The 14,824-nt window shown below is 40.5% G+C and overlaps 1 protein-coding gene across 1 annotated transcript; it reads right to left on the reverse strand.

Annotated features, from left to right (window-relative positions):
* Positions 1 to 210: 210 nt before the first annotated feature.
* Positions 211 to 14,458, reverse strand: LRIT3 (leucine rich repeat, Ig-like and transmembrane domains 3). The gene is made up of 3 exons (XM_001502894.7): positions 13,990 to 14,458; positions 5,577 to 5,882; positions 211 to 4,195 (listed from the first exon to the last, which is right to left on the reverse strand). Exons 1-3 carry the CDS (start codon positions 14,435 to 14,437, stop codon positions 3,048 to 3,050), a joined length of 1,902 nt encoding a protein of 633 aa, XP_001502944.5. The 5' UTR covers positions 14,438 to 14,458; the 3' UTR covers positions 211 to 3,047.
* Positions 14,459 to 14,824: the final 366 nt, after the last annotated feature.

A 14,824-nucleotide genomic window follows, 5' to 3' on the forward strand; every position in this document is an offset into this window, starting at 1 on the left:
TGTACCAAAATAATACATAAACATTGGTGCTTATTTTCCTGAATAATTATGGAATGAATCATCAATGTTATACCCTATACAAAGGAGAATGACTTTCATCCAACCACTGACTTGAAATTAATTGCATAGAAAGACAGCAACACGAACATATCCACTGGGAGTATAGCCTAATTTTTTTCGCTATTTAAACAAATCAAGAATCAGATGTTTGTATACAAAATCAGTTTTATTATAAACAAAAGAAAAGTCTACTTATCAATACAAACATTAGCATTCTCTTTCCACTGAAACAAAACAAAACAAAAAACAAGCCTTATAGTTCCTTCTGGTCAACTTTACCCTTTCTTTTTGATCCTTAATTTATTGGGTGGTCTAAATTTTTGACACTTTTATAATAGATTTGCTACATTTCTACATTCGTCATTGGTTACTCAAACTTCTTTCTTTCCTTTATACTTATCATTTGAAATTTTAAGTTACTAGACAGCCATTCAACTTTCCTGAGCTGTCTCCCATTTTATTTGAATTATTTCACAATCATTCATCTGGAAATTTCTTTTTTAATCTCCCTTCATTAGCCATAATGCCTTTTTGAGACTCAAGCCTAGGGGTCAAAAATTTTTCTCTTTGAAACTTTCATAAAAGTTTCCCAAAGTCCAGGGCACTTATCTGACTCCAAAGTCCACGGTTTGCTTTTCCGGCCATCATAAACTATTACTTTGGAGTCCTCAACATTTTTTATGTCATAGCACATCACTGATGATAGTCTCACGTGGAACACGCCCTCACCGTGTACCCCAACTTTTACAAATCTCCAATATATTTTGTCTGAAAGTAAGACATTGTAATTATATCTAATTGCAACATATATTGGCTCAATATCAGTTATGCTATATATCATCCACAACGCTTATGGTGACATTGATTAACAGACTGTTGATTACGTGGAATTCCATGCTGCTTGCTAGCATGTCAGTCTTTCTCTCCCACTCAAGAAAGCGTACTCGTAAGAACATGAGAGCAATGATATTACCAGGATAACCTTGCATAGACTCAAATCTATGTATTTTTAGAAAGCAGATGACTTACAATTATATTCTTTCACTATTAGTAACAAATTACTTGCAATTCACCTCCTGTGCTAAAACCAAGTTGAAGATGACAAAAGTGCTTTCTCCCCTCCATGTCACCAACTAGCTTTTTCTCATTGGTCAAAATTAAGTCCAGACCTCACTTGATTTTGATTATAAGGGCAGTCAGTAACTTATCTCATCATGATGGTCCAAGTCTCCTTTTTTGAAATAACCTGCCTTTGTACAATTTGGGTGCCATTTAGCTCAGTAGTCTGTAACATTCTCCCGCAGTATTTTGGCAGAGCCCTTTAAATATGGCAATGAAATTTCATGATATCTTTAGAGTAGAGAAATGAAGGTTTTTGCAATCTTTTAGTTTAAAATAAGTTGATCTAAAATAATTTGAAGCTAAACACAAAATTGTCTGCAAAATATATTTTTCTAACAAATCCCAACAATGAATACTGAATTAAAAACTGTTAGCTCATTAGATAATGCACTCAGTGATGGAAGCACCAAGGACAAAAAAGCTGGAAAGGAGAGGAAATTATACCAGCAGGGGAAGTGGGGGAGTTCAGAGCAGGCCATCCATCCATGCTGGTCATCTTCTGATGTGCGGATTATGGCTAAACTGAAATTCTTTTTTCTTTTTAATTAAGAGCCATTTGGAATAAACAATTTCTCATTCTGCAGCTGCTTGTATTATAATTTCCACAACGTGTTACATCAAAGACAATCTGTTTCTTACCAAACATAGTATTTTCTGAGAACTTGCTTCTCAGGATATTTCAGGACTTCTGACATACCTTTATAAATCTGTTCTATACTCCAAAATCTTCAATGTAAAGGGAATATAATCTTGAGTAAAGGTGGTGAAAAACTCCTTTTTAAAAAAAAAACTAAATTTTATCTATGACGCTCCTTTTCTCCTATTCATCTGGCCACTCCAATTCAATTTCCTTGATGTTTCTAACCTACAAAGTCTGACCAAATGCATCCACTGAAGATAATCTTTCAAAATCCTAAAACATGCCTTTTGGCTCTAAAAAAGACTCTCCAAGTTCTTCCCTTTATCCAGGAAATCAAAATAACATGGCAAAAGACAAACAGCTTAGCTGTGGTCCTTTGGCCGCCTGAATATCTTCTGACAAAGCAGAAGGGGAAAAAAGAAACGACGGAAGGAAGAGCGGAGGGAGAGAAGAAGAGTAAATATCAAAATATTCAAGAGATTGTTTTAAAAGGAGCACCATGGTTTAAAAACAGACCCATACAGTCACTTAGCAAATGTACTAGAATGCAATAGTTACTATTTTTTGAAATGACCTTACTATGCATCATGATCCTCTTTCTAAACTTATTTTTGCTAATACCTATGTTTCTTAGGACATGGGAAAACTGTTTCTTACTTGCAATATGAATACAACTACACAGTATTGTAATGCCTACGGGCACGAAGAGACGGAGCCCTCCTTCTCCACGGGGCTGGATTTCACCTTAGCGAATGCAAAACTTACTCTTCCACTCTCGCCCACCAGGTAATGGCAGCCAGTATCCACAGCAAACCCCACAGGGCACTTTGAACAGGAGTGAAGTCAAGGCATAGCTGGTTACACTAATCTTTCTTCACTGCCCAAAAAACTATCTTTTTAAAATTCAGATTTCACTTTTTTACAACCATTTTCACATAAATTTATTTTTAAGGACTAAAACATTACCCTAAAACATATTAATAACTTATTAAGCACTGCTCTAAAAATTATTTCTATGGACACCTTCCACACAAAAAAAGTCAAGATTATTTGTCCTTTCAGTTCAGAAGTCTCATGGTATTTTTTTAAACACAATTAAAAGCACTCCATTTGTGATTTTCATGAAGGATGGGAAAGTCTGTCCAAAAGTCATCCAAACAGACGGTCAACTATACCCTCAGATCCTCAATTGGAAGAAATTCACATGCACCTGAGCTGTAAAACCTTAGCAATAATAGTCTGGTCTAGAACCCTCGCTTTTAAAAGTCATCTGAGATTCCACACTTGACCTAGAACAAAGCAGCACCTTTTCTGAATCGTCTCTGTGCCTTCGAGTCCAAAGTTCCCCTACACTTTGAGACCTGGGCGACAGGGTCTCAAACTGGATGTAAGTCTCTTTGGCTAAATCATCTTCCCAAAAGGATTCTGACCTACATTGCAGTTTGCAAACTTTGTACAACAGGAAAAATATCAATGGCAAGACAACAACACAGGCAGTACCGCTCACCACGATAAGGAAAGACCCTTGAAAATCACCCACTTCTTCAACCGTCCTAGTAGAAAAGGTGATGCACTGGTCCTTCCGGGGAGGCACTCCTTTCGGATAGACACATGCTATGTATTGCTTCCCAGGCTCCAAGCCATCTATGGTTACTTGGTTCTTGCTGGAGTCAGCATTAAGCATCAGCAGGTCCTTCTCCCCATACTTGGAATACAACACGTTCACCTCAGAGTCACGCATGCTGTTGATGGTGTTCCACACCAAAGTCACACTCTCTTCGGTCTCGCTGACCACCCTGAGATTTTCTATTGTGGCACCCATCTCCATAGACATTGCTTGATCCAACAACGCCAATTCTTTTTTACTTGCACTAGCAGGAGGAAGCTTACCTCCACCCATCTCCACCTTTAAATTTCTTTTCACATCTGGGTAGAGCTGGAGTGACTGCTGGCCAGCCACGGTGGTGCTTGTTGAAATTCTAGTGCTTCGAGTTGTGGTTGGAGAAACAAAGGAGGAGAAGAAAGGAGATAAGGAGGAGGAAGCAGTGGAGGGAGGAGACAAAGTAGAAGTAGAAAGAAAAGTGGAAGAAGCAGCGGAGGAAGGAGGCCAGGGAGATGCCGATGGGCCAGGTATGGATGGAGTTCTAGAGTCTGCCTGGACCTCTTGCTCAGGCTGATCTCCAGTTCCTCTTTCAGAAGTGTCTGATGATATGGTGGTTGTGACAACACCAACCACTGTCACAGTAACCACAGCTTCCGACATCCCAGCCAAATTTTTGGCCTTACATTTGTAATCCCCAGCATCCTTGTATGAAATGCCTGTCAAGCTTATTATGGACCATCTGACTCCTTCCTCTGGAGATTCCTGAATTACTGGAAGAAAACAACATACATACTTTGTGAGAGGGAAAAAAAAGGAAAAACTCAAGCAACATGCCGACTGAAGCAACTATCTGGTTCTACACGCATCCCTTTCACAAAAGCCAAGAGGAAAGTGGCACACTGCAAATCTCCGAAGGCAGGCAATGGTTCTGTGAATCGTCTACATGAAGGTCTGGGACGTGCCATGTGCCATGAGGTCTGTATGGAGAGTAGTATTTTCAAAAGACATGGGGCTGCAAGTTAGGAGACTTGGTGTTAGTAAACTTTTGTCCACTAAGTGGATGTGATTTCAGACAAGTCAGTTAATGTCTTTAGGTCTCTGTCTCTGTATTTTTAAAATAAGGGGATAAGACAAAGTGATCTCAAAGAGCCCTTCCAATTTTAACTCACTGTAGCTTTATAAAACGTATACCAGAAGCCCTTACTTAAATATTTCCCCAAATATTTTTATTGTAATAAAATGCCGTCTGTCTATAGCCAGAAGGTGTAGCAGATCATTTTCCGGCATGGAGGAGTCAGAATTTGTATTCTCAATCTTCCATTTTATATTTAACTTAGATTAACATCTAAACCATGGATTTTTTTAATTTGCAGAACAATATATAGTTCTTGCAAAACTGGAATTTTACTTTCCTAAACACTAAAATCTAACATATTTTTATCCTGCCTTGATTTCTGAAGCTTTCTGAAGGATAGTAATGCACTGAATGTCTCAATAGCCCAAAATGTAACTCACCCTCTTAAGCTGTGGGCCATTTACTTTCTATTTGTAGGAATATTAGGCCTCATTTTTTTTTCCATCAGGTTTCATCATTTCAACCTTGATTTAAATTTAATTTTAAAGAGTTTTAAAAATATATCCCTTTGATCATGAGAATATCACTATGGAAATAAGGCCAAAGCACCGACTCAATCATAGTAGGATCTGAAAAGTCTGTGTTACCAATATTTCTAAAAATTACACTTTTTGCTTCATAATAAGGTTTTCGTGTAATTTAATATTTAAGTAATCATTCAAAAATGAGAAGCTTGTATGAAAATCCCTTTTAAGACAATTGTAATGGTCATGCATTTTAATGTGAGCCGTACCCAAGACAATGCAGAAAAACATAGGCCTTATGCAATTTGCCATCCACTGGATTGTGTTGTTTTCTAAGAAAAAAATCAGATTGTCTAATTTCATCCATGTAGTTAGTCAGATAAACTAAGGAAAATATTAACCAAAAAAATGAACCTTTCAAATTCCTTTCACCCAAAAATCTTGGCATATTTTATTAGAATTAACCGGCCAATTTCAAACAAAACAAAAACATGAGGTTCAGTTCCAACCTTTGAAAACTCTTTGTTTCATAGGCCTGAATTAAGAGAATACCTGTATAATTAACTGGCGAGCTGTCGGATCTGGTCCACGTGAGCTGTGGGGTGGGGTAGCCGGTGGCATCGCACCGCAGCAGAACGTTACTGCCCAGAGCGGACGTGATCTGGGTGGCCGAGGCCATCACCGATGGCTTCAGACACTGCTCCAGCTCAGCCCGCTGAAATGCAATCCCTGCCAGGCGCTCGGGTTCACTACAAATCATCAGTGGATCGAGGAGCACTACAGCGGGGTCAGCAACTTTAGACAACTCGATCACTTTGGAAATGTGACAGTCACAAAACCAAGGGTTGTCCTGCAGACCTAGGCCAGAAGGGAGGAAAAGGGTGAAAAGTTTATTCTGATGACTTCAGCTGACATCACAGCCTCTTGGGGAAGCAGGTGTCTGCACTGTCTCCCTCAGAACAGACGTGCTTTGCGGGATGAAAAGGAGGCACCTGGCTGTCAGGTTTGCCCTGCAATCCAGCCACTGAAAGAACACATCCTGTCAGTTCAGATCATTAACGACCACGGCTCACCGTTACTGACCATTTACCCCACACTAGGCTCTCCTCTAAGCACTTTCCTGTATTATCTCATTGAATTCCAACAATCCCATGAGGAGGAGAGTATTATTATCCCCATTTTAAAGTTGAAGAAGCTGAGACATGGAGAAGCCAAATAATTTGACCAAAGCCACATAGTTAATTAGTGTCAGAGCCAAGATTTGAATCCAAGTACCACAGGTGCCATAAATACCGCGACAGAGCTATTTCTAGGTGCTGTGAAAGCACTTCTGGTATTTGAAGGGTTATGGGGTGCTGAGAGGCACCTAGTACAGCCTGCACTGCATTGCTGTTTTGTGTGATCTGAAGACACACTGAGGCAGGATAAGTTCTGTGGAGCGAAAGCACAGAGTGAGATGCAAGCAGCATCAGGAGAGAAGATGGGAAAGACTGGTCGAGGCTGGAACATAGCTTAGCATGGATGTCACATGTGGTGGCCACGGAGGTGCCCTGCTCAGTCTCCCTTCAGGAGAGCATCAGCAGCAAGGTCAGTTAGCTGTCAGCCTCCCCTGCGAGTGCCTTCAGGGTCTGCCTCCACTTTCAGAACTGCTGGTCAAAGTGCTGCGGCCTTCAAGGAGCCTGTCAGTGAGAGCTCAAAGAGAAATGAGGAAAACGTTCCCGGAAACTAGAGGAGAGGGGCCCCTCGTTATGGAGTGGCAGAAAGTTTAGCAACACCGTCACCTGTGGCTCACCTGGAAAGTAGAAAACATATTCAGCGACACGCACGTTCCAGCTAAGGATATTTCTTCACGCGGTGTCCAAACTGCTGCCTGGTGTCTTCCTGCTGCTCATTGTAAAATGTCGAGGAGAGACAACAGCTGAAGGAAGATGTGCTAACATAAAGGAGCTGAAACTTGCTGGGTTCTTACTCCCAGCCTCTCCAAAGCTCTCACGTTAAGAAAGGGCTTCAGAGAGAAAACCAAGTCTAGCGTGGGAGGGACTCTAACGTCGTGTGCTAAGATCTCAGAAGGATGTCAGATGGTGCTCAGAGCCTTCCGTCACACAAAAGTCTCTCTGAGGGCCTTAAGGGTGACGCCCCACAGCAGCCTCACATAAAGCCCAAGGTTGAAAAGGACTTCTCTCAAAAAGATTTGTGGTTGTGGCTTTTTACTAATGGAGTGGATTATATATTGATTCATAAGGAGAAAAGACAGAATTGCAATTTTAGAAAATTCTAACCATGGTGGAAGATTTGACTGTTCATTTATAAATTCTAGATTTCCATGAATTCCTATTTTTAGCATAATAGCGCTTCATGACTGGCTCATATTTTTCTGCCAGCATTGGTAAATGTTTACTGTTCTTTTACGTTCTATCTTATAAATTTCTTTTCTTCCGTGAGTGAACTAGCTTGAACTTCTTCCTCTTATATTTAGTCCTTTGAATTCATAACCAGTTCAGTAACGTTGCTTTGAATTCTATCCCACCCGCAACAAACGTCAAATTCATTCTATCATGGAATAATGTGTGTAGAATACTTAATACTTTCAAAACACTTATTAGGCCAGATTTTTTCTTTACAAAGTAATAACAACACAAGTTAGCAGTTATTGATTGCTTTCTATGTGGCAAATACTGCACCTGTCAAGAACTGTAAAGGGTCTGAGTTTTGCCCTATTTAGGGTGACCACCTCATCCCAGTTGGCCACGTAGTTTTATAGATGTTGGCAGAAGACACAGGACTCCTGGTCAGAGACAAAGGATAGTTTATTACTCACAGCTCTGGAGGGAGACACTATCTTTATCACACTGGGCAGTAAGCATGCCTACCCTTTGCTCTGGAGGGAGACAAATCTCTGCTTCCAAAATGGCTTTCGACACAAACTTCCTTGAAAAGATAGTTCAGCGCAGGAGGCAGTCAGTTAGTGCCTGCCTCTGCTCACAAGACAGGCAGAAATGTGAGAGACGGAAGAATTGTCTCCCAACAGTGCTAAGCCTGCTAAAGGATTTGTCTGCCTCAATCCTGACAATAGCATGAGGTGTATATGTTAGTTTCACGCTCATTTTAAGAAAACCAGTGCTTAGGGAGGTTTAGGGATCTGCCCAAGGTCACACAACTGACCGCAGTCAGGATTTGACCCTCGGTGTCCTGGTCTTAAAGCTCTCATTCTCAACCACTATGTATATGTCTTATATCGACCTCTGGAAACTCGTATGATTCTTCCAATTTCACACCAGAGAACGCCAGAGCTCAGAGATTACTGCCTTAACTTTGTAAGTAGCTTAGAGTTCTGACCAAATCCCAGATGTTTCAGCCTCCTAATCTAATACTCCTTCCACCATAACTCATTTCTTCAACACCTAAAAGCGTCTAGAGCCATGGGTGGCAGCTATATGTGCCGTTATCTACAAATAACGGATGTCAAAGCAGCAATGTCTGGAGCACAAATGTCTATATCGGGAAAGATCCAGGGGCTTTTAACATTAACAATTTCATTCCCACTTTGACGCTGTTTGAAAAATGTATTAACGGTGAAACAAAATTCTTTTAAAAATTAATCCAACTGGTCATATCTAAAAGTTATGTAAACCAGGAAGATATTTCTAAATCCCTCAAACATAGAATGTTTATTTATTCCAACTTTGAAATATCCAAGGTCAAGGGTATAACTTTAAACCCTGAAAACTAATAATGATCTGAGTGCTGAACGCATTCACCAAGTGCTTTTTCTCCTGGGGACAAAGTTACAAGAACTCCCTGGAGTTACACTGTGACCTTCACTGCATTCCTTCCAGCCAGCACACCATCCACAGTAATTTGCATTAATCAATTTATTTTACATAACTATTCTTGGGTAGGGGCAAATGAACTTTGCCTTCTCCTTTTTTTAAAAGGGTAATGTTTTCCATGCATCACGGTGGTTGGATTAAATGTGCTATTTTTGTGTGAAAAGTCAGCAATAAATTCCTGTACAAAAGTCATTCTGCAGATGATCAGCTCTTGAAGGCAAAGAGCACACCTTAGTCAGCTTTGTGGAGGCAGTGGCGAGTCACATTCAAGGGGAAAGGAAAGTCATTTCAGCAAATGGTGCTGAGACAAATGGACATCCGTTTGGAAAAACATAAACTTCAACCCCTACCTCACACTATACTCAAAAACTATTTTGAGATGGATCACAGTCATGAACATAAAAGCTAAGAATATAAAGCTACAAACTGAATATAAAAGTTAAAACCATAAAGACAGTAGAATATCTCTGTCACCTGTGGGTAGGCAAATATTCCTTAGATGGGACACAGAAAGCACTAACCATAAAAGAAAAAACTGATAAATCAGATGTCGCCAAAATTTAAAACTTTCTTACTAAAGACTCCATGAAGAAAATGTACAGACAAGCCACAGACTCAGAGGAAATATTCATAATGCATATAACTAACAAAAGACTTGTGTTCAATAATAAAAAGAAAAACAACCTTAAAAAACCATGAAAGAAAAAACAACCTTAAAAAATTATAAAGGAATATACCAGTGGTCAATAAGCAAATAAAAACATGGTCAAGACCGTCAGTCATTAGGGAAATGCAAATTAAAATGACAAGGTGGTACCACGCCCTGACCCACCCACCCCCTGAAATGAAATGAAAGAGACTGAAATGAAAAAGACTGACGACGTGGAGTGTTGGAGAGGATGTGGAGCACGTAGGCTGTTAGACAGTACTAGCGGGGGTGTAAAACAGTACATGCTCTTTGGAAAGGGGGCAGTTTCTTAAAAAGCGATGTGTATAACCATCCTATGATCCAGCTATTTCAATCCTAAGAATTTATCCAAGAGAAATGAAAACGTATGCTACAAAAAGCTTTGCACAAGAATGTGAATAATAGCTTAATTCATAATAACTAAAAACTGGAAATGGCCCATGTGTCCAACAGCAAGAAAAAGGATGAACAATGAGTGCGTTCATAAAATTGACTGTGACTCAGCGATAAGGAACCGCCAATCCATGCAATGACACAGATGAATCTCAAAAACGCAGTGCTGAGTGAAAGAAGGCAGGCACAAGAACGCATCTTATAAATTCCATTTATGTGAAATTCAGGGCAGACAAATCAACCTATGGTGATAGAAATAAAATAGTGGTTGCATGGGCTGGGAGGAGACTGACTGAGACGGGGCACAGGGGAACTTTGCAGGGGCATGAAATTGTTCTGTATCTTGGTGAGGATGTGGATTTTGTGGGGGTATACATTTACCATCATACCCAACTGTACACGTAAGATCCTCTGTATTACACCCCAATTCCTCAATTTAAAAAAAAGTTTAAAAAAGAGAGGAATGCTATCTCTGGAGATGGCCTGTGAATTTGAAGCTTGACTTTGCCTTCACCAGCTGTAAAAAGAGGGCCGTGATGATTACAGACCCACCTCCTGGGGTGGTCCTCAGGGCTGGGATCCTGCCAGGGAGTCCTGAAGAGAGCGCCTGGCACAGGTCAGCCCTAACTACGTGGATTAGTCTTCTCTGGGCCTAGCAAAGCATGGGCATCCCCATGGGGACTGAGGAGCATTTGCTGAATTAAATTAATGACATATTAGAAAATTCTGTGGGAATAATCAGGCTACTGCTGCCCTTCAGGCAAATTTCATTCTGAATAGGAGAAGAGCCCAGGTTTACAAATGAACAAATTTGGGCACCAGTAAATAGCACTCAAGAAAGCATTTTATGCCCTCGCCTACTGCAGGCTTTTTCCTCCAAGAAAATCATTGTCAGGGCTTACGTAGTCTGCCTATGTAAATATTTGCCTATTCTTGAGAAAGACGCCGTGGAAACTTACCTGTATTGCAAATCAAAAATCTAATCTGGTTTCACAGTTAATCTAAATATTTACTTGCAGGACACTAGTTTATGTTTTTATGGATACATTAAAGGACAATATCGTTAAGTTGGTATTTTTACTCATGCAGAAATGAGAGGGAGTAATCGAAAAACCTTTGCCTAAATTTTGTTATTAAATACCTGATTTAAAGAGATCGGTAAAGTAATGCATATATGAGAAAAATAACTTTGGTATTAGTACATACCGTACCTTGCATTACAAAGGAGAGGGGAAGCGCATGGGTTCTGGAACAAATGGCCTGTACTCCCCCCCTGCTCCTTCGCTAGGTGGTGAGTGAATCTGGGCAAGTGGCTTAACTTGTGCCTCATTTCTTCATCTATAAAATGGGGATGAAATGGTACTTACCACACGGTTAACACGAGGCTGGAAGAAGCTCTATCTGAGCAGTATAGGAACTAGGCTTGGCCCTGAGTAAGCACTCCATCAGTGTTAGCTTTTACTATTATTATTTCAAATAGAACCTCCATCTGCTAACAATAGCAAACACAGGACAATAAAGTTATATAAAAGCTTAACGTGTCTTACTATAATAGTACAAAAAAATCCTACAGGCACCTAGAAACATATGATTGCTACAGTTAACCACTGAGTTCTAGAAAATCTAGAACTGGTTCTCATCACCATATTTTAATGATAAAATTGGAAGACTCAAATATAGTTAAAATAGCAAAAGAACCAGAGTAGAGAAGTATTTTGTTATAAGACACTCCCGGCTCAGTCACAGCTGCTATGGATTATTATTCATCTAAAATCATAACCTCAGAGACTGTTGGCCTCATATCCTAAAGAACTGTCACATACAACATCTCACCCCATTCTCATTACAGTCCTGTGAGCAAGAGGGAGCAAGGCCTCCCACCTCCATCTTCCAGCCGAGAGCACTGACTCCTCTGTGCGTGCCCACGCGCGCCCCAGCCCTCCTCTGGGAGGGCAGCTCTTCTTTCCCCTTGTTGCATTGCAGGCACGGCTTTGCTAAGGCCAGCTGCCATCCATGGCTGGACACGTTTTAAAATATCTTCTGTTATTTATTATCATGATTTTTATCACTATTGTAACAGTAATGCATGGTCGTTGCAGAACATTTTGAAAATACAGAAAATCAAATGATGCCCCACCCCCAAAGAAGCCGGTTAACCAAGTGCATCTTTTCAGTCTTTTTCTTTGCACTTTTCAAAAAATTGTAATTATGCTTTAAGTACAATTATATACCCTGCTTTTTAAATTTAATGTTATATTGAAAGTATTCTCATTTTACTGCTTTTAGAGCATCTGAACCCTAAAACAGATAAACCTGTGTGGGTAACTCTCCACGGACAAAGAAATTTCATGACCCTTTCCCATATGATCCCTCTGTTCTCATCCAGATTTAACTTACAAGTGAAAAATAATAATGCTCTATAAATTATTTCTTCATAGTAATATTTGCAACTAATCATTAGAGAGCTATTTATAGTAATTTAGTAACTGGATTTATTGTCTACTGTATCTCTCCATTCGGTAGTTCTGTTAGAACCAAGAATGGCTTCCAAAGAAACTTAGAAAAATAGAGAGAGAAATAGAATCTCAATGTTTAAATTAGGACAATTTCTAAATATCAGCCTTACACATAAGGATCAAATTAGTGGCTAAAATAAATAAATACTACAGTATAGGTTTGCACGGTGTATATAATCACAGTGTATATAATAAGGACTCCACAACCATCGTTAAGTTAAACTAATGTTTTTTCTCTAACCCATCCCACAATACTGTTTTCATTTTCTAACCAAAAATGTTTGAAGGACTAGATAAGCAGTGGACAAAACATGAATTAGCTATATAAGAAAAGCTTATGTGATTTTGCCCCTGTCTATCTGGTTCTCATTACTCATGCTTTTAGTCTCATAAGCACCAAAACACATTTACATCTCAACAGAAGCAATGCTGAAACCATTTAAGGGGTGTCACAGCATTTTCTTTTTTATCAAAAGAAAACTCAAATTTAACTTTTATTTTATTTATACTTCATCAAAGATTTGAGTGTGTGATATTGGTCAGCAGGGATTGCTGGCTCATATTTAGCATCTAGTTGCTTCTCACTCCAAAAGGCTTCCTGTCATTTCATTGGACAGAGAGAAGTTCTTTACTCTTCTGAGAAACAACCTCCTCTGCTGCAATGATGACACAACTTGTGAACTGACCACAAGCCTTATCGAGTGAGCAAAATTGTAGCAAATCAAACCTATTGACCAAAGCCTCAGGCTGTGTCTTCTACAGAAGTGTGGAAGGCCTCCCTGCCCACAGACAGCCCAGAGAAGGGTCTCGGTTCACTGATTTCAATGGGGCAACCACATTCACTGGGCGGTCACCACGTGCAGAGCGCTGTGGGAAGATACAAAGAAAGAAGAGAGGGGTCTACCACAAGGAGTGTACCTTTAAGAACCCAAGACTAACACCCATAGAACCTAAACAAAGTCAGGATCAACATATACAAAGCTAAGCACCGCTAAACTTAGCGACCAAATCCATTAGGAGACCCACTGGGGGCCAGTTAAATAACTGGTGTTTCTGTCATTTCTTTTTAGATTAAGAAAATTTGGAAGCTATCTTCCTAACCGATTAAACCCTTGCCCCTCATAAAGAGGCCGACGTCCCTCTCCCACTCGTGAAGAGCCTGAGGAAGGGTTAAAAAGAGACCAGAGCGGAAGGTTGGGTGTGGCAGAGTATGGAGCACCGGCGTGTCACAAGAATAAGGGCAGGTTGGAAGATCTGTCACTCAGCTCCAGGGCCTCTGAGAGCAACATTAGTGTCTCAGCTTATGAGGCCAGCTCCCCTCCCTCCCCCAACACACACACACACACATACACACACACACACCATTACACCTTACACAGGGTAGACAGGCAAATTGACCTAGCTGATAAAGTACTATTCCATCAAAAGTGCAAGTATAGAGGAAGAAACCAAAGTCAGCAGATATGAGAAGACTGAACCACTGAAGCATCCAGAGCAAATTATCTGGGCCTGAGAAGCCCAGAAATGGATGAGCTCACCAAGAATAATTCTTCTTGGTGTGAGGGCCAGGCTTCTAGATGATGTTGCAACTAGGTGAGACCAGCTCTCCAGGAAATCTGGTGGCAGCGTTGTTAGTCTGTTACTTGATAAATCCAAGTAGGCAAGGTTCTTCAGGTACCTGAGGGCCTCATTTGGCACACTGGTTATTCTGTTATTGTGCAGACCCAGGGTCCTCAGAAGCGGCATGTCCAGCAGAGATGCCCAAGGGAAGGCAGCCAGAGAATTCCCATCCAAGCGCAACTCATGCAGCTGCTTCAGGTTGTAAAAGCTGCTCGCATCAAGGCTGGCCACGGAATTGTAAGTCACCCAGAGGTACTGGAGCTCCACCAGGTAGTAGAAGGCCTCGGCCGGGATCCTGCGGATGACTGTTTTCTCTATGCGAAGCTTCACGGCGTCCACGGGGAAGTTCGTAGGGACCTCGTTCATGTCCAGGTCATTGCATAGGACCAACCTAGTGTCACAAGAGAAAGAAACCTGCCTTCTGAGACTCATTTGAAAAAATAATACTTATTTGAAATATGCATCAATTTTTCATTCCCTGCTGGTTTTTGCAAATTATCTGTTCAGCCTGACTAACCTATTCATTAATAATTCATCATCGTCTTCTTCTTTTAGATTGAATCATATGAAATGGCCATTTTTATAGGTTAAAAACAATCAAATATCAGCAGCAGTTTCTTGTGGTTCAACCTGATATTGATGGAGCTCTTTAAGGGTCAGGCCTGTGCCACACCCACCACAACCGCGGCCTTCTTTCATCATCAGACAGGCCCTAGGAGGTGGGTGTTGGGTTCCAGGTAGAGGCACCAGCTC

This window comes from Equus caballus, chromosome 2 (assembly GCF_041296265.1).
Source record: "Equus caballus isolate H_3958 breed thoroughbred chromosome 2, TB-T2T, whole genome shotgun sequence".
Classification (NCBI taxonomy): Eukaryota; Metazoa; Chordata; class Mammalia; order Perissodactyla; family Equidae; genus Equus; species Equus caballus.